Source organism: Pygoscelis adeliae, unplaced genomic scaffold (assembly GCF_000699105.1).
Source record: "Pygoscelis adeliae isolate BGI_AS28 unplaced genomic scaffold, ASM69910v1 Scaffold166, whole genome shotgun sequence".
In the NCBI taxonomy this organism is placed as follows: Eukaryota; Metazoa; Chordata; class Aves; order Sphenisciformes; family Spheniscidae; genus Pygoscelis; species Pygoscelis adeliae.
In genome coordinates, this window is record NW_008825156.1 from 3,187,845 (window position 1) to 3,212,941 (window position 25,097).

General features: G+C 39.4%; 1 protein-coding gene across 1 annotated transcript in view; it reads left to right on the forward strand.

Annotated features, from left to right (window-relative positions):
• SERGEF (secretion regulating guanine nucleotide exchange factor) overlaps positions 1-25,097 on the forward strand; it is a 156,991-nt gene that overhangs the window by 77,802 nt on the left and 54,092 nt on the right. Inside the window, exon 11 of the mRNA XM_009328608.1 lies at positions 12,105-12,141. Within this exon, the coding sequence (XP_009326883.1) occupies positions 12,105-12,141 (37 nt within the window). The remainder of the gene's footprint in view (positions 1-12,104; positions 12,142-25,097) is intronic.

The following is a 25,097-nucleotide window of genomic DNA, read 5'->3' on the forward strand; positions in this document are numbered from 1 at the left end:
TGTTCCTGTTGCTTTTGTTAGGTCAAGACATTTGGACTTTCTTTTTATGGGTACTCGTTCCTTTTTCCTGACAGTATCAGAATGAAACAGTAAAATGTAATTGGTCTGCATGAAAAGATCACAATACTGTCTTCCTCTCTAAACCGGTCTAATTTCTTGCTTTTTGGGTTGCTGTTACACATTGAACAGATATTTCTGGTGAGTCGTCTACGGTGATGCTAGATAGTTCCCCTGAGAGGTTCCAAGTAATTTAGAATCCATCTGTATATGTGAACAGTCTAAATGATTCTTTTTGGTATCCAGAAAGATTTATTATGTACCTGTACATAACCTGTACCTGACCACACTAAATTTTATCTGCCTCAGTTTTGCCCATTTATTGGGTTTTGTTAGCTGCTTCTGGAGTTTTGGTTCATTCACCACCCCTTAATTTCAGGAACTCTAACTGAATTCACATTGCAGGATGTTCACTGTCCATCCTGTTTCCTTTGTAGGCAGTTTTCAGTAACGTGTGTGATGTCTAACAAAGATGGAGCAAGGGATTCCACTAGGTTGAAAATACGACCCATTCACAAAAACCAAACAAGAATTGCCACACTGTAAATTACATGTATTTCCAGTCAGTGTGCAAGTGGATGTGAGCAATGAAGGCTTTTCAAAGTTTGTTCTATGAAAGCTGTTTTTATTTTTTATTCCAGAAGGTATAGCTCTATCTGTGGCAGTATTTGGAAATAAAAGAGAGAAGTAATTTTTGAGCATAAATCCCCTGCAGTCAGATGCCATCCATCTATAACTGTAGTAGGGAGACCAGAATAAGATTCTGGTGAGCCGTAGTTCACAAATGAAGGTATTTACTGTGGTTCGTGCCAATCTGGCACTGTTGTGCAATACTGCTATAGTAGGATTATTCACTTAAAGAAAATGTAAAAATATGGATATTATGCAGACTTAAACTAAGCTTAAATTTGTGAGAACTTGTGTTGTGAGTTTTGTTAGGGTCCCATACCGACCAATCCTTTTTGCCAAAATGCCATATTTGAATTTGGCTGTCATAACCACCGTTCTTCAGAAACTGGGCTTCATGTTTCTCAGACTGTTTGTGGGGTTTTATCCCTGTTAATTCCTTATGTTGTAGTGGAAATCTGACTTGTGGGAGTGGGCTCACTGGAGCAAGTGCATTCTCAATTTGTTACGGTTCCAAGGCTATAGTCTGTACTGTAACTGGTTAAAACCTTTAACACTTAAGTTCTCTAGCTATACCTCATCTGCTGGCTTCTTAATCACGGAAGTATTTGCTCCTGAGAAAGACAGACCTGTTTTTCAGCCTATGGAGGCATCAAAAAATTTCTAGTGAGTGCTTAGTGCTTCTCTGGCATCAACTGCAGATGATTGGTGTTGGATGATATCCATTCCCAGTAATGGATTACTGAGCAGAGAATGTTATTGCATGAGATTTTGGGGAGAAAAGGTTGTTTTCTTTTCTTTTCCTGTAGGCACTGGTCACAACATATATAGGCAAATTCTGTGGATAAATTAGTATGCATTTAGTTGGTCTTGTGAAGCCATTCTTTTCACAATTAGACTTGAATGGTATTGTAGTGGTTATATTATCTGCTTCATTCTTTCAAATTGCAAGAATGCTGTCATGTTTAGAAATGGGTCGTAAGAAAAACTGTTCCATAGTGTGAATTAAATGACCAGTCAGTGCATCCTTTGGCTTGTGAGGTGGGACACACATCTCGGCTTACTCTGCCCCTGCAGCATTTGGTCCCCTGACAAGACTGGGAGCCTTGGAAGTTGAGCAGGCTGATGTGTTCCCTGAGAAAACAAGAGAAGAAAAGGTTGTTTGAAACTGATGTGCTAGTACTGGTGTGAAAGAATCATGCCTCAAAGGTAGCAAAGACTAAAAGAGAGAGAAAGGAGTGGATATTGTGCAAGAGAGGTGGTGCATAATAGAAATGTCTTGTAATTAGGCAGCTGCTAGGTCAAAATAAACTGGGATGAATGTGTGGTTTTAGAGAACAACACAGCTGAGATGGATGAGTGGTTCTCCTGAATATGAATAGCTGGAGGTCCTTTAGTGGGCTGCCTGGCTCCCCTGGTGTCGGCCAGCTGCAGTGCATTTTCTAGCCCTGGAAAGAGCAGATGTGTTCTGACCCCACTCCAGTGGAGCAACAGCAAGGGTCTGTGACTTCTTCTTCTCTCTATTCTTGTCCTACAGCTGTTTTCTTGAGCTAATGGATGGTTTTCTGACAGAATATGCTCTGGCTATAGTGTTATTCAAAAAAGTTCAAGTTAAGAACTTTGAAGGCTTTATGATAATTCAGCTTTTTAATAAAAATGCCTTTTTATCAGCTGTGTAGAGTCACTTCAGACATGTTTTTTTCCTAATTCTCCCTTTGTGACTAGCATTAAGGCTTGGTCTCTATTTGAGTCCTTACAAATGGTATCCTTATTTATCCAGAAGAGCTTTTCTATTCATCTTTGCACTGGAGTCTTAGCAAGTTTACATTTTATTTATTTCCAGCAAACTTGCTGCAGGGAGCTGCTCTGTTACTAAGTGCTGCAGAAACAGAGAATCCAGCACTGAAGAGCAGAGTTACATGACACCCTAAAGGCATAAGCACCATTTATTTGGAGAGGTGAAGGAGCGGACAGTCAGCAAAATTCACGGCTTGATGTTTTTATACAAGGCTAACCCTTATGGAAGCTGCATGCCTGCAGCTCTGCTGGAAAGTAAATGAACCAAAAAAATTCTGTCCTCAAGTTGAGGCAGTTGGTGTATGAAAAACTTTTTTTTTTCCCCTCTGATGTTTATTTTGTCATATTTTAGGAGGAGTTCTTAATGTGCTAGTGTGTTTTGGACTACAAATTAAGTTGGTAACATTTTTGGTTTTATGTGCATATATGTGGGAGAGGGAGAGACAGTGAGGGTTGTGCTGGAAATGAGGCAAAGATTTGCATTCTTCAACAGCTGATGCTTATCTTAAATAATATTTCCCAAAGGCATTGGGTCCAATGAGGGACACTTCAAATGATATTAACCCAGTAGCGGTTCTGTGCTTCCAGTAACCTGCTCATTTCTTTCAAAGGACATAAAATGTTCTGGAGATTAAGTAGTTTTTTTATTCTCTTCAGTGACAGTGTGTTTTTGTACTGCCAGTTTATGCAAGCATCAGTGCTCACTGAGATCAACAGGGCTATGCAAAATGAAAGGTGAGTCCAACTGTGCATGAGAGCTTCCTTGAACATTTAGTAATTTCACTGAAAATTAGTATTCCTACATCCTGATGCTGGGTGTTGAAGAACTGAGACATTCAAAATTCTATCATAAATTTGGATTTATTTCTGGAGGAAGCAAAAAAGCCTCTGCACTTTAAAATAAGAGTAGTATTCCTTAATGACATCATTGATAATATTCTTTTGATAATACTGCCAGGTGTTTTGGAAGCAATTTTTAATGAAGGATAGTGTAGGTGAAAAGCACATAAAAGAAGAAAATACTGTAAGGAGGTTCCAAAAAAAACACATGCTAGAAAAAGAAGGGTTATAGAGAGTCAATAAAGTCAGACCTCACATCGGTGGGGCCAGTTCCCTCTGGGCAGTATGGTTGGACAGGGATAATCAAGTGATGGCTTCTGTTTTTAGGCAGTATGGCCCCTGCCATGGCCATGCTGTCAGCACTTATCTCCTTTAAGAGGGTCTTTTAGGGACAGTGTCTGCCTGTTCACAATATTCAAATAGAATACCCAGACAGTCAATTGTTTGAGGGTATGAACTTCATAAGAAGTGCTATTTTTCCCTTCAGTTCTACAAAAATCCAAGGCTTTGTGCTACTGTGTAATTGTGCAGGCTGTGCATTCTGAGTTCTCTGCATTATTTTTTTTATGTAGAAGAATTGTAGTGAGATTGCTTGCAATAACAGCACAGTTAGGGGAGAGCGGAGTTCCCACAATATGTACATTTGATTGCTCTGTGATTCTCTCCAGCTTCACTGAATATTCCAGAATATATTCCAAATGGATTAAAAATGATGGACTGTTTTGCCACAAGGAAAGAGATGTGAAGCCCAGATTCTTTTGAAAAACTTAAAACTGCAGTTATACATCCACAAAAGGACCTTGGAAATAGTTGTTTAAGTAGAATTTGATGTTTTGTTGCCAAATAATACTTGCTGTCATGACAAGCCTGTAAAATGTTGGATAATGGTATGTACTTTGACAGAATGTTTGACTGCAATCATTGTTTAATAGAACCATTCATTTCATTAAGTTCACAGTACTAGAAATTAGCACATTCAGATAGGTAATGATGACATTTATATGCTATAATGAACATTTTTCTTTTTGCTGTTTGCATGTAAAATAGGAAGAAAAGACAGACACCCAAGTTTTTTTGGCATGCTACAAGCTACAATTCTTGACCTGAAAACATCAGAATAATCTGATGGTAAGGATGTGTGTGTTGATAGTACAGTCAGATCAGTATATAAAGAGGTTTTGAAACTCTTTGTTTCTGTAGTCTTGGTTTCTTTCATTTCTCCTGTCAAAGTGGTGTTTGTGGCCTCAAATAAAGAGCAAACTAGTAGTCCCCAAAGCAAGCCCAAATAGATTATAAGGTATTCATCTTAGTGCCTTTCATTTAACTGAGGGGAGAGAGGCACTGAGACTGGAAGGAGCTGGGAATTGTGGATGAAACAATCTAAATCAAAATCACTTTGAGAAAAATGGTGAAGAAGTTCCCTTGGGTAAAACTGTGCATCTGCTGAAGACCCTGTTCCTCTAGTTCATATTTGGATGTGGATAGAGATGTCTGTAATGTTAGTGAGGATTTTGGCCTTGTGGGATTTGTACTGCACAGACATAGGTTTGGGAGTATGTACACATTAAGTCAGGGCTGATGTGATTGACTATTTCTTTATCCGTCAGAAGGGATACTTTAGTCTTAATTTTCACAAAATAATGAAGACTGAATGGGGATCTTGTTACAGGAAACAAACTGGGATTGAATGACCATGACTTGGCTAATTTTAAAAATGATGAAAGGATAAACAAAAATCGGTTTGTGGCTCAGGTCTTGATTGCAAAAATGGAAAACTTTGACAGACTAGTGTGGCTGAGGGATGTGAAAAGTGACAGAGCTTGATTTTCCTGGAGTGGAAGATGCTAATGCTTTCTGAACCCCAAGGAAGGAAGGGGGACTGCCTGGAGAAGGATACAAGAACTAATTGGAAAATCTTCAGGCAATGGAGAAGAGCCAGCTGACCTTGCTGACTTGTAAAGATTTTTATCACACTTGCCTTGGCTAGTGTGATAAAAAGAACAGATTTAATTCTTGTCATTCTACTCAGACCTAATCCCACTGGATGTTCTTACTGGGATCTCAGCAACTTTTGTATTGTCCTAGAGTCATCTAATGACGAGTTTTTTTTGTTGGCAGAATGGATCTTACTTTGTCTTGACATCTTAATCCATCCGTGCTCAATTTGAGGCAAATGGTACATATCTAAGTTTTTCAATATGACCACACTTGCCTTGCAAGTAGACTTTGTGGGTGCACATGGGTTGCTGTGATGTAAACCTTCTGTGGAAATGCTGACTGCTTTAACAATTAGCTTTTCTTTCCTCCTTTTATTTTCATCCCCTGTGCCTAATCTCTTTAATGATAGCTTTATGTGGTTGTGGTGTTACCTACCTGATATTAAAGATTGGTTGTTTTTTGGTATGTGGGTTTGTTTTTTTTTTGCGGGGTGTGTGTGTATGTGTGTATGGGGTTTTGTTTGTTTGTGTGGGATTTTTTTTTAGTTGGTGTTTTTGGGGTGTTTTTGCTTTGGAATTACAACTATTTCCATCTCCTTCAAGCACTTGAGACCCAAGCTGCACTGACTGAATCGGAGAAGTGCAACTGCACCCTGTTACCCGCAGAAAGCTGTTCCTGGAAGTGTGGTGTTCAGTGAGTCGGTGGATAGCATAGCAGTTTCTCATGTATGGTTGGTGTCAGAGAGAGGTAATGTGTGCAGGGACTTATATATATATGTCACTTATGGCACGGAGGTTGGCCAGCTGGCTTTTTTGTGACTGTAAGACAATTGGCAGGGCAGGATATTGAATGATTGGAGATGGGACTCTCAAATGGTGGGTGGAGAAGCAAAGGAAATACTGCCTGGGGAAAGAGCATTTTGTGTCTTGTGCTACAAGCGTGGCAGGCTTGGGATTAGTTTCAGGCAGGGAGGGCATAGCTCATAACTCTGGAAGCTATAGAGAGCTATAAAATCTTTCTTTTGAAAGCTCACTGCATTCTGCCAATGTCTTAATGCTTCCTCTCTTCCTCCACGCTTGCAAAGGTCCACTTACATGGCACATTAGCTTTTGATCAGGAGTGTCTTGAGGAGGAATGTTTTCTTCTAGACCTTAGTACATAAGCTTCAGTTCAAATTCTGTTGTGAATTTTCTCGCTGTAGTGGAAAGTAAAACTACATACAAACTAAAAAGCCAATCACACAGCAACAAAAAATCGACAAGTAGAAGATGAGATTATTAGATTGATGAAAAACAGAAAGTGTCTCTTGAGTTATAGGACACTGGGCCTCTCACTTTTCAATTCATACAGCCAACAGCTAGGAACAGATTTAATGTGCTTTTCTTGGTGAGGTTGTACTGGTTTGCTGCTAATGTGTTGCATTAAACTGCGCTTAGTCTTGTGCTCACCAAGGAATGTGACTAGGTTAGCAAGCTGCTTTCTTATCAATCAGGAGTCAAATGATCCAGGAGGAACACAGAGTTCCTAGTGAAGTATCATTGGAAGCAGGATAGCTTTGCTAATTAGGTTCCTTTTATTTTATTTTTTCACATCAGTGTAGAATTCTGCATACAAATGTAGTTGGGCAGAGTGTGTCAAACAGTACAAATCACTGTTATGATACATTAATCAAGGGCATGGAAGAACAGCTCTGGGAGAGAAGATTCCCCTGTCTTGCATCAGCTTTGATCTGCAGTCTCTCGGTCACCTCATCTCCTTCCCCTGATCCCAGAAGGAATAAAATTTGCTGTCTTCTGGCCCTGGCAATTTCCTTACAGGGAGATTTGTCAAAAGACATGAGATGCCATGGCTAAGGTCCTGGGTAAAAGTACTTATGTGCACGCCCTTTTTAAGGCTGTGCCTGCCCCCCCGGCTTTCATGCAATTAAAAAGTTAGAAATGGTAGTGAGTAGAATCTGGATCCAACTACTGAAACATCATATGTTCATTCATCTTTAGAAACCTATTTCGTACGTCATGCTCTTATCTGAGAAGTGATGGAAGCCTCTATATCCTTGAATGTTTTGGGAAATACTTGCACTGTAGGGAATTAACCTGCACTGGTAGGGCAGCGAACCAAAAATAAACGGCGTTGAGGTCCTTTTGTTCAAGCTAAGCACCCTGATGTTCAGATGCTTGTGGATTTTCATTCTGCAGTCCCCCTTGTGAGTCCAGCTCCCCATGCCTCTTCCTTGCAACGCCCCGTACTGTCCCTTCCCCTCTGCTGCAGCACTAGGCTGACTTTGCCTGCAGCTCTGACTCGATCGTTTTCCTGACCACAACAGATCCTCAGTCGGAGCCCTGGGAGTACAGAAAGAAAAGAAAGAATAACCTTGTGGTCAAGGTACTAGCCTGAAACTTGGATTTTTATAGGCCTTGTCAGACTTGTTTTGTTATAGTGCTTGGAAGTCCCTTAGGGGATGGTTGACAAAAGGTATTTTGTCTCTTAATTACCTTTTGAAATCAATGGGAGATTGTATGTCTAAATATCCGCATGAATTTTATCCTGTATATGTTTGTTTACTGTCTACAAAGGAAAGAACAATACTTTCTTACCTCACAGGACTGTGGGGGAGCAAAAGGAGGGATAGCTATTCTTCAGAAAGGTCTCTATCCTGGAGGGAGGCGCTCTGTATTTACCCTAACCTCTCCTCTGAACCTTCTTCCCTGATAACATCTTCTTGAGCAGATGACCTTCTCTTCCTAATATGCATAAATACATTATGTATGCACACATTTTCTTATATATCTACACATATATACGTTAAAGATGTTATTATTTTAATGCTTCATATATTATTTAAAATATATAGAATATTTTAATCTTAAGTGAAATGCTTTATTTTGTGTAACCCACTGCTTTTACATTCAAACAATTAATTTTTGTTGGGGCTGGGCCATAGGCGTATCTGCAGGCTGCAGAAAGATGTTGGTGTTTTGCCCAGAGTTAGTGGTTGCTGTGCTAAGGTCTTTCCTCACCATCCATGCAGCTTATGTCCTGACTATTTACGATTAATAAAAGCTGGGCCCTTGGCTGCTTCTCACCATGTGTGTTAATCTGGATGGATGGGTGGATCTGAACTGCAACCATTGCTAGGTAGAAAACAGCTTGCTAACACACAATTTAAGGGAAGAAACAAACAATTTATGTATGGTTGAAAGGGCACGAATAATAAGGTAAATGAGTTCTGAGCAAAATGGTCCCTAAGCATTCTTTTCCTGCCTCACAGGCGATCATTTGTATAGAGATCACAATATACTTGCACAACTCTTCTCAAATTTCCCTCCAAACAGAGAAGAAGCCTTACTATGAATTCTTTCTGTGTAGGCGGTCATGTTTCTTTAGGCTCACAGAATGCTTCACTCACTAACAGTCACTCTGATTTGTCTTTAAGATTAGTGATTTTTTTTTCCCAATTAAAACAGAATGTAAAAATATTGCCCAATTAGAAAGCATTATTGAGTGTTTGTAAGTACCCTTGAATGTACTTATCCACTGGGAGCACACAGATGTCTGTTGGAATTTAATTTCTCTGCAGCATGTTGGGGGTGGGGACAGAAGAGAAGTAGCCAGAAAATTATGGTTGCTGCAGTAAATACCAGGCTTCTCCCAGTGACCTGCACTGACTGCAGAGCTTATTACATCTAATGTGAGCATAAAACATCTGTTCAGCAATGCTGTTCTCTGGCTGCTCCATATTTGTACCAGCAAATTACGTGTTCTTGGCTGATTGTTGCCTGTTGTGGGGAGTCATGAAGAAAAGAGGGTGTCACATTTTGAAGCTTATCGTAAAAAAGATCTTATGAAGTACCTGCAAGGCAGCACTTCTCATTAAGCAGTGGCAACCTTGCTTCACCTCTGTGGTGTGGTCCCTTTTGAGCTCCAGAGTCATAGGTGTGCAGGCCATCAGGAATCCTGTGGGTGGATGGTGTAGCCCGTAGCGAGCAGCATGGGCGGTGAATAAGGCTGTTGTTTCACAAAGCTAACTTTAGAGTCCTCTAGGGGTATTTTTCATATGAGAGCTCCTACAAAGTCAGTCTGTGTTGTCAGGTGCTGACACCCTGCGATAAGGCAGAGGTGGTGAACCTTGTGCTCTCAATCTAGCAAATTCTTCTTTGGAGTACAGTACTGCTGTACGTGGTGTGTGCTGTCCTTGCTCTGGGCCATCGAAGGTGAATCTAGGGCACTGCCTTCAGCAGCTTGTGATTTTGCTGGATTTCAGTCATTGTCGGCAAAGCTGGCACTTCCATCTGAGGTGGCTTTTACCTGACCGAAAGGGGTGCAGCAGCACTTGTCACTTGTGCTTTGCAGTAGCTTTTACCCCATCAGGCTACAGAGCTGCAGTGAGTGCATCAGCACAGCGTGTTGGCCGTGACTGGCCGTCATGGGGGCAACTCCCCAGCGCTGGCGGGTCTGTATAATATAGCAGTTCCTGGTCTGGTTGTACCCAGTGCGGTTTGACTGACTCCCTTGCAGCCTGATAAGCTGGCTAGCCGGTGGCTCTGAAAGGTGGGCGGGGTAACAGCTGTATGAGTAGAGTACAAAGCTTTATGAGGTCACCAGCGTTCTTTCATCTAGTTTGCAGGCTCTGTAGCTGCTGCTATTAGACATAGGAAGAAAACACTACTTTGTCAGGGGATGTTTTACATTCTAAACAACACCTTGTTTGGGTGGTGTTGGTGGTGTTTTTTTTTTTTTATGTAGTGTTTCTGAAAGGGATCCTGGCAGTAAATATAAGCCACCAGCTTGAGCAGTTCTTTTGTACTGACACTTTTGGATTGGTGCCTGTGTTAGCGTATTTCCTAGGGAAGTAGCAGAGATAGAATTATTCACTCCTCAGAAAAAGTTTGTTTATTTTATTAGCAGCAGCTTCAATATCTCCAATTTTCAGCACTTGGTGAAGATGCAGACTTTGCTTTTTGCTAGAAAGCCTTCGTGTGTGTTTCCATGCGTGGATCTTGTTTCCATGGCACCAACCTTTAAGCTCGAGAAGCATTGGTGGGAGCATTAGCCAGTGAATAGGCCTTAGGAACCAGCCCTGCTCCCGTGTAGGGCTCTGACACGTGGTGAGGATAATGATATGGGATATGGCAATGATTTATGCATTTTAACAGTCAGGGGTTAAAGCTTTGCCTGCCTGCAGTATTGTGGAATAGAAGGCTTGATGCAGCCCTGCTAGTGCTCTTGCAAAGGTGTTGCTTTTCCTGCTGCTTTGTCTTGATTTTTCTGAAGATGAGTCCATCCTGGAGTGTGCTGTGACTTGAATTATTTTTCTTGTCCCGTTTTCCTGAATGCTTTAATGTCTTGGCTAAGCACCTCTATCCTAAAGAGTCTGTTTTGTCTTCCTTGCCATTGTTGTGTTAGGATGGCATTGACTAAATGTTTTCCTGTCACAGCTGTGGTGTGGGTACATTGTGAGTAGTAGTGATTGCAGTGTTTATTTGTAACACAATCGCTTAAGCTAGTCTGTGTGTCAGTCTTGGGTATCTCTTTTCCAGTAAATGCTCAAGCACAGTGGGCTGAGTACAAGGACTGTTTTGTTAACTTCTATGGTTTTATGTTATGCAGACATTGAGGCGATTGCAGAAGTTTCTCTGGCCGTAAAAACTATAAAGTTTTGCACCCACAAAACCATATAAAATTTTGATGGTATGGACTTCTGTCTTTTTAATATACTTCTGTTTTATGTTTTATCATTACAAATGTACTTTTAAGAAGTAGAAGAATGCGCTTATTCATTTTATTCAGCTCAGTAGTACGTGTAATTGGCAGCTAGGTGTAAGACAATGAACCAGGTACAGGATTTTGAGGGGATTGCTCGTGTTTTAAATTAAAACTTGAGGGCACTCAGCAGGGTAACCTTGTGTAAGATTATGTCTGTAGTACGTCAGACAATTACGCCAGCAGTGACATTGCAGAAGAATTCAATGGGAGAGACAAGCCCTTGCAGTAGGCAGCAGGCTGCTGTCGGTGCTTGTGTTACCATCATTTGTGAAGAACTTATGAAAGCTTAGTGAGTGATACTATGTGGTATATGCTAAAGCAACTTAAACATCTGACATGTTCATAGCACCTGCAAAGAGGAAAGAAAAATACACTGAACTATGAGTTTGCTTTGAAAAGAAATTTATAACTGATTTCCGTCACTAATGAGCTTGGGAGAAAATGTTTGCATTGGTTTCTTTCTTTTTTTCTGCAGCTTTTAAAAATTAAACCAGCCTGCTGCTAATAGAAGAGTTGAGTTCTATTGTATTTTTTCTCCATTCTAGACAAATGACCATAGGGATCATATCACTTTAGGTTTATCACACTGAGCTTCTATACTTTGTGCAGTTCTACAGGGATCATCTGGAAAAACAGTATAGATAAGAGAAATGGAGATCATCATCGCCCTTTTGATTCCAGCTGTCTCTGGATGGCTCTGGTCTTGCAAAGGCTTAATCTGTGTTTGCTCTATGCCCGTGAATAGTCTTGTTGGATCCAGTGGATGTTGTCCAGGGTGTGATGTTTTTGCAGAATTGTGGCCAGTCTTACCCCTAAGGATTGAAATGTCAGTGGTGACTGTGTTTTGAAAAGAAAATGCCTGTTTATTAACAAAACAAACAAACATATCCCCCTGCCACCAAGCCCCTAAGTGAGACTACAAATGAAATTTCATTTAAAAGTGAGAGCACTTCAACTTTGATTTTGCATCCTACAAACTGTAGTTGTTTGTTTCAGGTTAATTTTTAATTTCCTCTCATAATTGTGGTTGTCTTCCTACTGGTAAGCGGGTTCTCTTTTTTTCATTCATACTTCTTTTTCAGATCGCATGTGGCTCAGAGCATAATCTGGCAGTCGTTGGTAAGTAGCTTAATTTTATATCAAATCCTCTCACCTTTTTTTCATTTTTAAGTAGCACAAGATGAAAGAAAAATGTGCACATCAAACATACTGAGTGATTAAGGGCATTGTGTGCAGCTGAAAGGAGGAAAGTAACATATAGATGTGGAGGAAAGAAGAGGAGAAGCCGGTAGCATAAGTGGTGATGATGAAAATGTACCCTTGTTGACCAGTCCCTGTAGGGAGAGAGAAGTTGATGGACGTAACAGCAAAATACATTTGCAAAGTGCTACAGCCTGTTTTAGAGTGGAGCCATTGCAACAATTCAAGCTGCAGGTTCAGAATAGCATTTAAGCTTGAAACTGGTCAAAAGTATCTTTGTTTAACGTGGAAATTTTGGATGAAAAAAAATCCTGGGTCTTTTGTTCTTCGAAGCTTGGAAAATCTTCAAAATGTCAGTCAATGGTAGTCAGGTTCTTTAGTGCATCTTAGTATAATGCAGCTGTTGTAATAACGATGAAAGTACTAGGAAGCTAATGTCAGTGGAAAAATTGAATTTTGTGTACTAATTCCAGGAACAGTCAGATTCTTGCTTTCATGTGATGAGTTGATAACTGAAGTTTGATACATGATTGCTATTACTTATAATTACACGTTTAAGAACGTTTTTAACTATAGATTTTCAGGTCCTTTATAAAGGAGGTCAGCATAATTATCCCCATTAATAGGCAGGGTGAGAGAGATGAAGAAAGGAATTCTATACTAATCAGAGCTGGAAATGAAACAGTCTTCTAAGTTTCAGTCCAGCACTCCATCCACGTAGACATTTTTGATTGCCATGACTGATGCGTTGAGATGTTAAGTGAAGAATTTCCTTGATTTTCTTGTGTGCTATGACAGGTGTGGACAAACCAGCTATTTGGTATCCAACCTGCATAACATGTCCTAATTTTTACAGTATTTATTTTAGCTTGGTGTCTTGTCTTAGTTTCATTAAGTGGCCACAGAAGTGATGTTCTGTATAGGTAGTATATTTCCATATATATTCTTGTATATATTTTCTAATTATCCTTCTACAATTAAACCTTGTAGTGAACTTGTTAAGATCTTAGTTTATGGCTGGCTTTAAGAAAAGATTTTCCCTTTACCTTCTCCCTACTTGTTCAGTGTCACATGCCTGTATTAATTGTCAGGCTGGTGCTTCTGAATGTCGCTTGAAGAGCAATCTGAAGAATCACATTGTGTTTCTTGCTGAATTGATGAAGTAAAAGTGTACTGCTAGCAAATTCCTCCAGTGTGCATGAAAGCAAAGCATTGAGTTTGAACAACCTTCTCTCTCCTTATGTCCTTTTAAGTTTTCTGCCTTCTAGGCAGAAATCTCTGGAAAAAATGGGTAGGGGAAAGAAATTCTATAAGTAAGTTATAATAAACTAAGAACTTTGCATATGTAAAGAACATCATATGCCTGTCTAAACTGTGTGCTACGCTCATTGAATTAAATGGGAAAATTATCAGTGCTGGAAGCTAGTCGATTTTATTTTAAGGACAACAGAGATGTGATGCTACTATTTTTTTGAACTGAAGAACTATGATACATTTTATTCCTGAAATTAATTTTTACATGTGCTTTTAAAAGGTTGACTTTTTAGAACATTTTGTGGTAGGATTTCTCTGATCACTTGTCACTCAGTTTAAAGCTGTCAACTGTTATATTCCTTAAAGATATCATACAGATTTCTGTAAATATGTCTATTTGATTGTACAATTTTCTAATAACTTATCATTCAAACAGTTTATTTAGGACAACTATATCATCAGTTTCTTAATTAGTAAATTCTTGTGAACGATTGACTTTTAGACTGAAATAACTCAAGTTCGACATGAAAGGTAAACTGAAAAGCAAGCCTTTAACAGTATAATATTCAAGTCACTATTTCTGGTTGTAGATACAAATGTGTTTGCTTTTTTTGTTGCATCATCTTTTAAATAGGAACATTTTTAAGACAGGCTAGATTTATGATTCATTTCACAAATGCTGAAGTTGTGTTGCAGTCATCTTGCTGATGATACAAACTGCTTGATTTGTAGGGCTAGCAAGCAGTTTTTTCATGTTACTTTATATAGTCTGCATTCAGTTATTTGAATTATCTTTTCTTACTTTCTTCTACTGAAGTCAGTGCAAAATTTGGATATTCTCTTCATTGTGATGGCACTGACTCCTTTTTCATGGGTAAATGGGAAGAAATTCAGTTTTCATTTGATCATGAGGTAAATGTTTGCTATAAATGAGAAGGAGGTGTGGGATGTCTCCAAATATACCTACATTTCTAAACTTAGTGAGTTAAAAGTAATAAGTAGTACATGAAAAAGTGTAAACATCTTTACTTCTGGCTCTTGGTGAAAACACATTTTTGTTTTGATTTGGGGTTGTTCTGTGATACTAATTCTAAAATTTGCAAGTATTGTAATATTTTTCATGTTCGTATGACCTTTCACTTGAAAACAAAAATCCCTGCCTAATAAGAAAAAACCTTGCGCTTTTCACCTCAATCAAGGACTAATCATCATGGGAGCCAGCCTATTTTTGATTGAAAAAAATGAATAGTTATTTAATAAATGTTGTATAACATCTCACATCTGAAAAACATCTTCCAACACTGAAAACTGTGTACGTAGTTACTGAGCACAACAAAGGCTGGCTTTTCAACCTGAGTACGATAGCTGCACTGTGTAGCACTGAACTTCATGATATTAAGACAGAAACTTTGAACGATTGAAATACATAATGAAACTAAATCACTGTGACAAAGTTGAGCTTTTCCAGGTTTGGGAGTTTATAGTGTTTTCAACACTGAAAAAGTAAGGAGGTTTGATTCTTACCCTAAAAAGCATGTGATTAAAAATGGTGTTTATGGAGAAGGCTCTTATGAGGTTCCTACCCACTCCCCACTAAGACTTTGATCCTCCTTTTTTTAAAAAGAGAATAGTTATCCTTTAAGAGAACACTTAGCACGCCATATGCAGCTCATACAATGCTACATCTTAAATAAGCAATATTAACTATGCAAAAGTAGGATTGCTATAAAACATGACTGTACTGCAAGCGCAGGGCACGGGACAGAATGCCTTGAAGAGCCTCCAAATGCAAATGTCTTATTTTAATAAAAATTAAACACAGAAATTTTATTCAAGCCTCCTTGAAGTAGTTAAAAAAAAAAAAAATCATTATAAGGATAACATTTCTATAATCTGGCTCCCCAAAACCTTGGTAAAGCATAATATCCCTTTTTGGTCTTGCTTTTAGTCATTTTCTCAACCTGTATAAGCCAATAAAACTCTTCTAAAAGAAAGATACTAGAGGATGTGTAGGGAGAGGTGCTTGTTTTAAAAAGTTTTAAAAGCTTATTAGCTTCAGTTGAAGTTCATCTTTAAAGCAGCCTTCAAAGGGGAATTTGGGTCCCCTTGACTGTATGTTTGTAAGCAGTTATTTCTTACCTGGTCTGTGCATGCCTACAGTAGTGCAGTGGCCGATACCAAATCTAATTGGTGATTTTTCTGCTAATGTAACGGGTAACTTGGACACTTTAAATATTTTTGTGTGTTTGGAAGAGAAAGATATGGACCTTTCAAGTAAACATTTTCTGGTATGGTGCTTTGAAGGGGAAAAGTGTTTGGACGTGTGGCTATTTCAAATAGTGCAAATGGCTTTTCCTTGCACTTGCTCATAGTCAGCACGGTGAATTCTGACTTCTGCTCAGGGCTATATAACTTTCTTGCATGGATGATTTACAGCCTCCTTCAGTGAGATAGTCCACAAATCCTGGCTTTGATACCGCTGTGTAGCGACCCACACCGCAGCAGGGGCACTGTCAGTGCAGTGACAGTGGTGCAGCAGTGTTCACAAGAAGAAACTGGGCTTCATAATTACTGTCTTTGTGCAGTTACTCCGTTGATACTTATCTCTGTCTCCTCTGGACTTTTTTCTTTTCAGGTTAGCTACTTAGCACTGCTTTTTCCCCATGAGTAATGGTAGTGGAGAGGGTACCGTGTAATTAATGTTACAACAACAACAAAAAAAACCTGCAGTGCCCAAGCTGGCCACGCAACCATAAGTGTGTTTTGCACACGGAGGCACAAGTGACGTATGAGGAGACAAGTCCCTGTCTGATCACACTGAGCCCCATTTCAGTGTGTTCAATGCAACAGCGTTTTCATACAACATTTTTAAAACCACTTCTCAACTTTCTGCTAAGTAATAGGCCCCTCCAGAAAAGGGACAGATTTGTCTCCCATAGCCTTTTTTGTTTGCTGTATTTTAGAATGTGTGATCTGTTTCAAGATTCTGTCTTCTCTGTGGCTTCTGTGCAACCACTGCTGTAAATATCACGACATGGGTATTCACGTCCCTCTGAAGCTGCAGTTCATCCAGTTGGAGAGTAAACAGTAAGACTAAATTTAATGGAAGAATAGTCTTTGTGGAGGAAATTTGGATAAAACATCCCTCCACTCAAATGGCAGGTCATGCATCGAATGCTGTGAACTAAAATGTGCAGTAGTGTCAGGGGGCAGTAAAAGAATCATTATTCCATGATCTGTTAAAATTTGCTCTTCATGTTCTTATGCTAGAAGAACATAGCAGTTATGAGCTGGAAAACAAAATATGATCAAAGTGATCCCAAACTTAGGGAGCCGGTGATACACATCCTAAAATGGTGGTGGTGTTAATGGCATCCCAGACGCTTTGGCTCCACATTTTGTAATAAGGAAAGCTGAAGGGTTCTTACATGGGAGCCACTACCTCTTAATTAACAGGGTCACATTCTTTTAGTGAAATTACATGATTCCAACTAAATTATTGTATAAAGCATCAGTTGAGGAAGGTACCGTAACAGATTATGAAAGGCATATTTCTATGGCAGAGTGAGCACCAATGGGGAGAGGAGACTGTGCAGTCTGATGGATGGATCTCTGCGTTATGCTGACAGTATTATTTAGATGTTCGCAGCAGCCCTATGAAGTGGCAGATGTAGTCATGTGTCTGACATTCAGTCTCGGGGGACTCAGCAGTCTGTCACAAAGAGAAAATCATAAATTCTCTCTCATTTTTCATTTTGCTGTAGTATTTGGAGGAGTCTTCAGCATGCGCAGTGGAGGGCACTGGTGTTCAGCAAGGAGCCTCAGTCTGCTAGTCTATTGCTTTATTTATTATGCATGAAAAATCCCAGTGCAGCCGGGGTCTCTATTGTAAAGGTTTCCTGGCAGACCAGCATGGAGTCATGTTGCAGCACGCTGTCTCTTTGCATTGCAGCACTAATCACATTCTCTGCTTATTAAAGGGCACCTGGCAGGACTTTGAGTAACCATCACTGTTGGCATTTTCATGGGGGTTATATGTTGGCCTTCTAAATTTGTTCTCTGGCAGAGCCATTTTGTATGTCATTTAGCTCTTAATGTGGCTTTGACTGTTCAAATAGCTCTTCGAAATATAAACTGCTTGGTTATATTCATTGTAAAAAAAGCAGCCCTGCTCATATCATTAACTTGAGCACCTGCCCGAGTGCTTTCCACAGAGCTAGATACAGATCTGACGTCACAGTTTTCCTGTCATGTTTAGATACAGTGAGCCCTAACCGTGCTGTTCAAATGTCTTTTCGCTTTGTGTTACTTTTCCATAGACTGTTTCATGCTCCAGGCAAACTAATTGTTCCTCTGTTAAGATAGAAGCTGAAAATGAATTGCAAATGTCTGATTTTTTTGTTATTTTCAGCAAGGTAGCCTCACAAAATCTGATCCTCTGATCTCTTTGAGCTTCTTTTCCAAAGGCTAATGGAAAGCCAAGCTGCCAACTATTTTATGAATTTGTGGGTGTCAGATGATGAGGAGAGAAATGAGGAAATGCTAATTTGAGCATTTGGAAAAGCCGCCTGATGGGGCTAAAAAAAGTTTTGTATCAACCAAATTTTCTAAAGTCAATGGCCACTGGTTATAGGAAAGGGAGGATATTTTGCTGTGAAAAGCTAATTAGATCCACCAGAAAAAATGGGATCGCATTGACGCCCTAGAAAGAAACTCCAGACTTCAGGATAAGATCTGGCTGTACTGCATCTTTTATAACTGAAACAAAGTCTAGGCTTTACAGCTACCTTCTCTTCCAGGCTTTGTCACTGTATTGATGCGTGTTTTGGGTGATTTGACTTTGCAGAATGCTTTCTTCATCTTCCTCTTTTCTCTGTGTGGCTTGTCAATTTAGACTGTGAAATCTTTGGAATAAGAACTGCCTCTTAGTGTATTTTAGCACTGCCTAGCATATGGGACCTGATTTTTTTTTTTTTTTTTAATGAATTAAAAACAACAAAAAATACAAGCAATCGCCTTCCCCTCAGAGAGGCAATATTAAAATATAATTAATCTTGGTGTATGTGTCTCTGTCTTAATTTATATAATTTAGCACATAAACAGGTAATGCAGTGCTTGTCATATTGTTTACAATGTGGTTTCCTGTCATTACCGGATACAGAGCTGCTTAGGCTCTGAAGATAAAAGCTATTATTTTCCTATATAAAAAGCTCACGGTTCTTGTAAAATTTTTAATTGAACTTTACTTATCACCATGATATCAGCTTATAGTTTGTCTAGAGTTGAGCTCTTATTCACTAACTGTCATTGTTTCCTGCGAGACACCATATCACATCTACAGGGATAATTTCTGCTGCATCAAGAACCCTACAAAAGATGGGTAAGAGGACAGCCAAAACCATCAGTCTGGAACTATGAGTGGCAGTTAGAGGAAATAATTTTCATAGGAAGCTAGCAAACAGCCAGCAAATTCTACCAAGCAAGAATTTAACTTGAGCTCTCTACTCATTCTGCTTCTTGCTTGCAGGTATTGGTGAAAAGTCATTCCATCTGGTTTTAGAAAATTATGGGCGGTGGGAAGACTCTTAAGAGTAGGAGCTGCAGTACAGATGCATGCAATCCTTTGTCAGAGTGTTCACTGGATGGATACTAAGTATTTAGGAAACAAATTAGATTTTATTGTATTTGTTTACTTGCAGGCTTTAAGTGGAGCAATTACTTTAAAGTAGAAGAAAAATATATCCAATATATCTATGGCATATTTATCTTAATTTTCAAGGAAGCAAACAGGAGTAACAAAAATAGTCATCCTTGCTCACCAAAGAAAGATTAAGCGTTTGTTGACTATAAAATGAAATAAAAGGAAGGACAAATGTCTGGCTTCAGGGAGTCATCTAGAGCATGTAGGAGAGATGCTCACTGAAGTAAAAGCACGAGGCCAGCAAAGTGGCTGAAAGCACCTGGAAGTGCAACAAATTAAGGCTTCAGTACTATCCTACTGAGCAATGCCTAAGCAAGCTGTGCTGATAATTCTGGGTTCTGTACATGTAACAACCTCAGCACTTCTACTCAACGATACACTCAGAAGTTTAAGTTTTGCAACTTAAGGGTTGACAGGAGGGAAAGGTGGTTTATATTTAGAAAGCTGGTGTGAAGAGTGCCCTTACCGTGCTGTGGAATTTGTGACTCCCCAGGAGTGATTATCTTGCTGTGCAGCCTTGGGTTGACACCCACATGTTTGTGTGTACTCACTGTCCAGCTCCTTTATGGAGCACTAAGAAATTCATCTGTCAGTGCACAAATAAATATGTGTGACCTAGCTTAGTTACACACTATAAATGAATAATCTCTGAAGCTTTTTTCTTCTGATATTTTTTTGTATGTGTGTGTCTTACTAACACCATCTTAAATACTTTAGGTAGTTTTCTGCTTAATAAAAACATCTGAAGTCAGGATTTTTTGAATTTTTGAGATTGGCTTGAACATGAATTGGGGTTTTTCACAAACGCACATTTCAAAGTCATCTTTGCCCAGTTTTTGGATTTTACAATGCATTTTGGTCACATTCTCCAATTGCTCTTTTAGTTACGAAGGTCAGAAAAATATTTTTAGAAGTTACGCTGAAGGCAGAGATGCTGACAGTGACGTAGGTCTCGGAGATGATGCTGTAAAATATGAAATATTGCAAGGCTGATCATGAAACAGGGACACTTCTGGAACAATACGCGTATCCCTCACATGGCTGTAATTGCACGGGACTAAATGCCTGCATCAAAGCAGGCTTCTTGAAGCTTTTGTAAACGAAGGTGGATGGCGAATCGTTCCTCCAGCTTTCCATAAGGGCAGAGCCTCTTCCCCCACTTTAGGAATTAGGACTTTGAACTTGAAGCTAGTGGAAATTGTAGTGGAGAAAATCCAGAGGTATTAGCTGGCAAGCAAGATTGTTTTACTTACTAATAACAAAGAAGCTGCCATTCAAGCTTGCAAGTCTGGAGCAAGCTTTCAGGGTAAAAATAAAGCATTTTGATTAAAAACCATTGGCTGTAGAGAGGTGAGTATTTAAAAAAAAAAAAAATAGGGCAAAAAAGTCAAACCAGAGATGAAAAGTTGGCTTATTTCTGAAAATTACCCTTTACTTGTCTTTGCTTTTTGAACTTGTTTCACTCAAACATTTCTTTATGGAAGGGAGGTAACAAAGTAATTAAAATAAAAAATGCTTTTGAGACTCATTTCACTATTGTGCTTTTTCCTGTGCTTTTTGCAGAGTCTCTGAGGAGCAACCAGGCTAAACCAGGACTTTTATTATTTCTGAGAAATGTCTTTGCCTCATTTTATTTTTAGATTGTTGGGCTTATTTGAACAGTGAGAAAGTAAGAAGGACTGAAAGCTATACTGAACAGGGCTTTAAGAGACATTTAACATAGCACATTTAACATTTCTTGTGGAGCAGTGAGAAGGGTTGATATATTCATGCTGATCAAGTAAATCAAGCAGGAATTGTTTATGGCATGGCTTCAAACATAACTGTAGTTAGCAGGAAGCTGAATGAAGTGAGAGACTACTGCTACATATAAAGGTGTTGGTGCCCATCAGTCTTTCAGGAGCAAAATGCCTGTATTACCTATGTATTTGATCATGATAGCGCTAAACTTGCTAAAGATGGTAACACACTTGTTGGTGTTCTTAAAAACAAAGAAACCCAACCAACAACTGCCACACACCCCCCCCCAAAACTGTAGTGATTTTAAAAAACAGTATGCTGAGTCCTTCATAGGTTTGTGGGGGTTTTTTTTCTTCTTCAGATGAGATAGTGACATTTTCCCTAGCTTAATAAGTGTTCTGGCCTAAATACTCCTCCCTTCTACAAATGTAATGGAATAATTACCTTGAGAAGATAATATATGATGTATTGATTCTGGCTTAAACATTGCTTGTATATATTATAGCACTGATTTGCTAAATTAAATGTTTTCTAGGAAGGCCTTCACATGATGCCAGGAATTCACGTTCTAGGCTTAGCTCTCTTCTCTCTCCCTTTTGTGCAGATTTAACATCTTACTATATCCCTGCTCTGTAGCCTTGTATTGGAACAAATTACTAGATTGCTATAAAGTGATTATGATGGGGAGCACTAGCCCAAGGCAATAGGTGGAAGAGGTGAAACTGTTGGGCCGTTCTGTGAGTGTGAGGTTACAGCCACTGTACACCTCTACTTGAAATACCTTCAGCCAGCTCGTGATGCTGTACCACAGTGAAATTGCTGATGCTTATACCAGCTGTGAGAATGACTGCCAGTGTTCTCTATGGTCTTTCCTTTGGCCTTCCCAGACCTGGGTTCCTCTGGGGAACTTTGCAAAATGTAGCAGATTCTCAGAGTTTTGATATTATGTGACCTGCACTACTAGTGACTTAAATCTGTAAGCTGTTCTCAAATTTCCTCTTACCTTGTAAAAGAGAATCAGACTGTTCTGCATCCCCCAGAGTACCACTGCCAATGAGACGTTCTGTAATGCAAGATACAATCCTTTTCTGATGAGTGAAGGACATGCATGGCTAGAAGATTGCAGTTTCCATTTTTCTCTGTAGGAAAGAATTTCTGTCACTCAAGAACTTTGAATGGAAAGGATTCTGAACCTGATGAGCTTTCTTTTTTTTTTCCTTGTGTATGATGCTCAGAACAGGAACTTAAAAAAATGTGAGGAAATTCTTCTATTAGGGTACATAATGAATCATCTCCCCTTCTCTTCCTTAGGCATTTTGCTATTATTTTTTTAAAAATATTTAACCCATCGTGACCTTGATGACAAATCTGAGTTGCCAAGAGGTTGAACAAGTAAGCAGATGCTTTGCTGTAAATGTTGAAGATAATAAACTGGAGGTTGTCTTCTCTATGCCTTTGATTTTTAGTGACACCAGCTGCTATCTTGCTGAGTTGAGACATCTCAGATAATCAGCAGGATGACAAGCAACACAAATCCATATAATGGTTTAATTCTGAGTAGGGAGCTCACTTGGCTTGAAAGTGCTTTGGCTTACAAACTTCCTATTTATTTCCCCTGAACTGTTTCCTCACACGTGCTTTCTCTTGTACTGTTTTTACAGTTCTGAACATTTCAAGGTCTTTTTAAATTGAATGAGATGAAAGGTGTATCTCTTAAAGCCCTGAAATATGTTGTACTTCTAAATGAACACGTGGGACGCTTGGTGTGTGATGTGTCAATAGTGAAAGATGTATGTATGCTCAAGGGGTAGGGACTGTTTTGCAGTGTAGCCTGCTGAATTTCACTGTATTAACAGAATCTTGGTAGCTGTTACATTTGCCAAGATGTGTATTTTTGTGATATTGATTTAATAAATGCTTACTTGCAGCTCCTGTAAAATAAATTGCTCCCTAGTTTTGATAGGAATAATTCATAATTTGTTACTGTTCCCTGCTGATGTAATATAGTAGATCAAATCTGTGACCTTTACTTCAAGGGGAGTTCTGTAACTGACCCCTCCAAATGGGATTATTTCAGAAATCACAGTTGCATGTGAATTCATCACGTTAATGTGTGCTTCACATTGAACATGCAGGATGATGTGTTATGTATGACAGATTTGTAGCACTCACTGGTTCTCTATGATGTAGACCCAGTGCCTGGGTTACCTTCTGGTAGTTACCTGCTAGAATTACCTTCTGGCCTTTTCCTAGAAGTAGATGTTTGCTTAGGAAAGAAAAGTACGTACTTTATTTATGTTACTTTTGTACAGAGGAGAGGAAAAGTCTCACTAGTCTTTATGCCCTACCATGAGTTGTTGGATGGCCCTCTCACTGTCTGATTTGTGGTCACTGAACATGACTTTAGTCTCCTCTATTACAGGACTTTTTGGTGGGTAATGAAAGGATCCATACTGGAGGCAACTTGTAGACACGCTTATTTAACCTGGAGTCTTCCTTTAGTCCCAGTAGTGCAGTTCTGCTGTTCTTCTCCTATAGAGGAATGCCAGGCAGGAAGAAGGCAGCCGCAATCTCCCTGTCTCCCTGTGCCAGAATGGAGATGTAATCAGGGTTGTCTGTCTGTGCTGCTTTTTTGCATGCATCTAGCCAGTCATAACCTTAACGCTCATGTGATTTTTTTCTGTAGGCCCAAAAAAGAAAAAGCATTAAAGGTATCAGGATTTGATATCCTTGCTGTTCTAAGACCACTCACCCTATTTTTAAGTTGGTTTTGGTTTTTTTGGCCCTGAGACTCTTTTTGCCACCTACTAATGAAAGGAGGCAGGAATCCAAATGTATTCTGCTTACATCCAAGCCTTGTGTTGCCTGCCATTTACAGCAGTAGTAGTATGATGGTTTGCTGTCACTCAGATGTCACTCAGATTCCTTCAGTCTCGATAGTACGCTGTTGATAGAATTAACTGCAAGGCAAGATTCTTCCTAGGTAAATTCTGCATACCCTAAAATAAAAAAAGCCTGAATGCTACTGTATAGCCCTTGTAGATATGTTGAATAAAGAAGCAGCCACTTTAATTTTTTTTTAAAGCACTGTAGTAAAGAAATCTTGTTCTGTTGACAAGTTCAGCATGAGTCTTGTGCAATACTTCTCTGTCTGCTTGGATCCTCCTCCTTCTCCCATCTGCCACCTTCTCACTCTAAGAAAAGGAAACTCCATTCTGTCAAAGCAAAGTGCCAGTGAAAAACAGGGAACAACTTTTAAGAGCAGCTTTTGGATGAGACCATTCACTGAAATCAAAACAAATATAAGCACAGATCACTATAGTTTTGCCCTGAATACCTAGCAAAAGGTTAAGCCAAACACATAGTAAGATGAAGCCCCTCCAGTGAAAGATGCACAGTTCAAAAAGGCAGAAGAAAAAGAGGGAAGCAGAAAGGCAGAATCACTTACTAATGCTCATGATCGGTGCTCCATGGCAACGTGTTCCTTGCAAAGAAAATAGCATAAATACCTATTAAGCAAAGGGATTCCCCAGCAACACAAATTAAATGCCAGAAATTGAACAAGAGTTTTGTTGCCGCCCCGCCCCCCCCCCGCCCCCCCCCGCCGGGTAATTAGGGTAGCTACCATTAAAGTATCATAATTGAAACAGATGCTCTATAACTCTTTTGAAGTATGAGATGTACCTCATTTTTGAAGTATCGTGCTTCAGAGGCTGTGTATTTCTGTATGTTTACAGTTATTAGCTTTATTATGCTTTGTGAAGCTATTGCTTTCTAACTTTGAGGATTGTTTCCCTCTGCAAAGACCTTTTGGTTGCTTCTGCCTGATGCTGTCTTGCAAATTCAGTGTGAGCAGTTAAAGTCTAAGAATGATGAACCTGTGTTATTACAGGGACTTTGTGCATTCATTTAAGACCCCAGGGCTGGAGCTCAAATCTGGTAATTGTCTTGGCTAGAAACGAGTGTGCTGAGTTTCACCCTAATCCGTAGGAAGCGTATGTCCACAAGTGGTGATCTCTGCCTATAAGAGTTAAGGATTAGAGAATTTCAGGACTGTTTTTGATAGTTCAGCTTGAGATACCAAAGTAAGGCAGTGTAGTTGCCTACAAAATTGTCCTGGTTTCGGCAGGGATAGAGTTAATTTCCTTCCTAGTAGCTGGTACAGTGCTGTGTTTTGGAT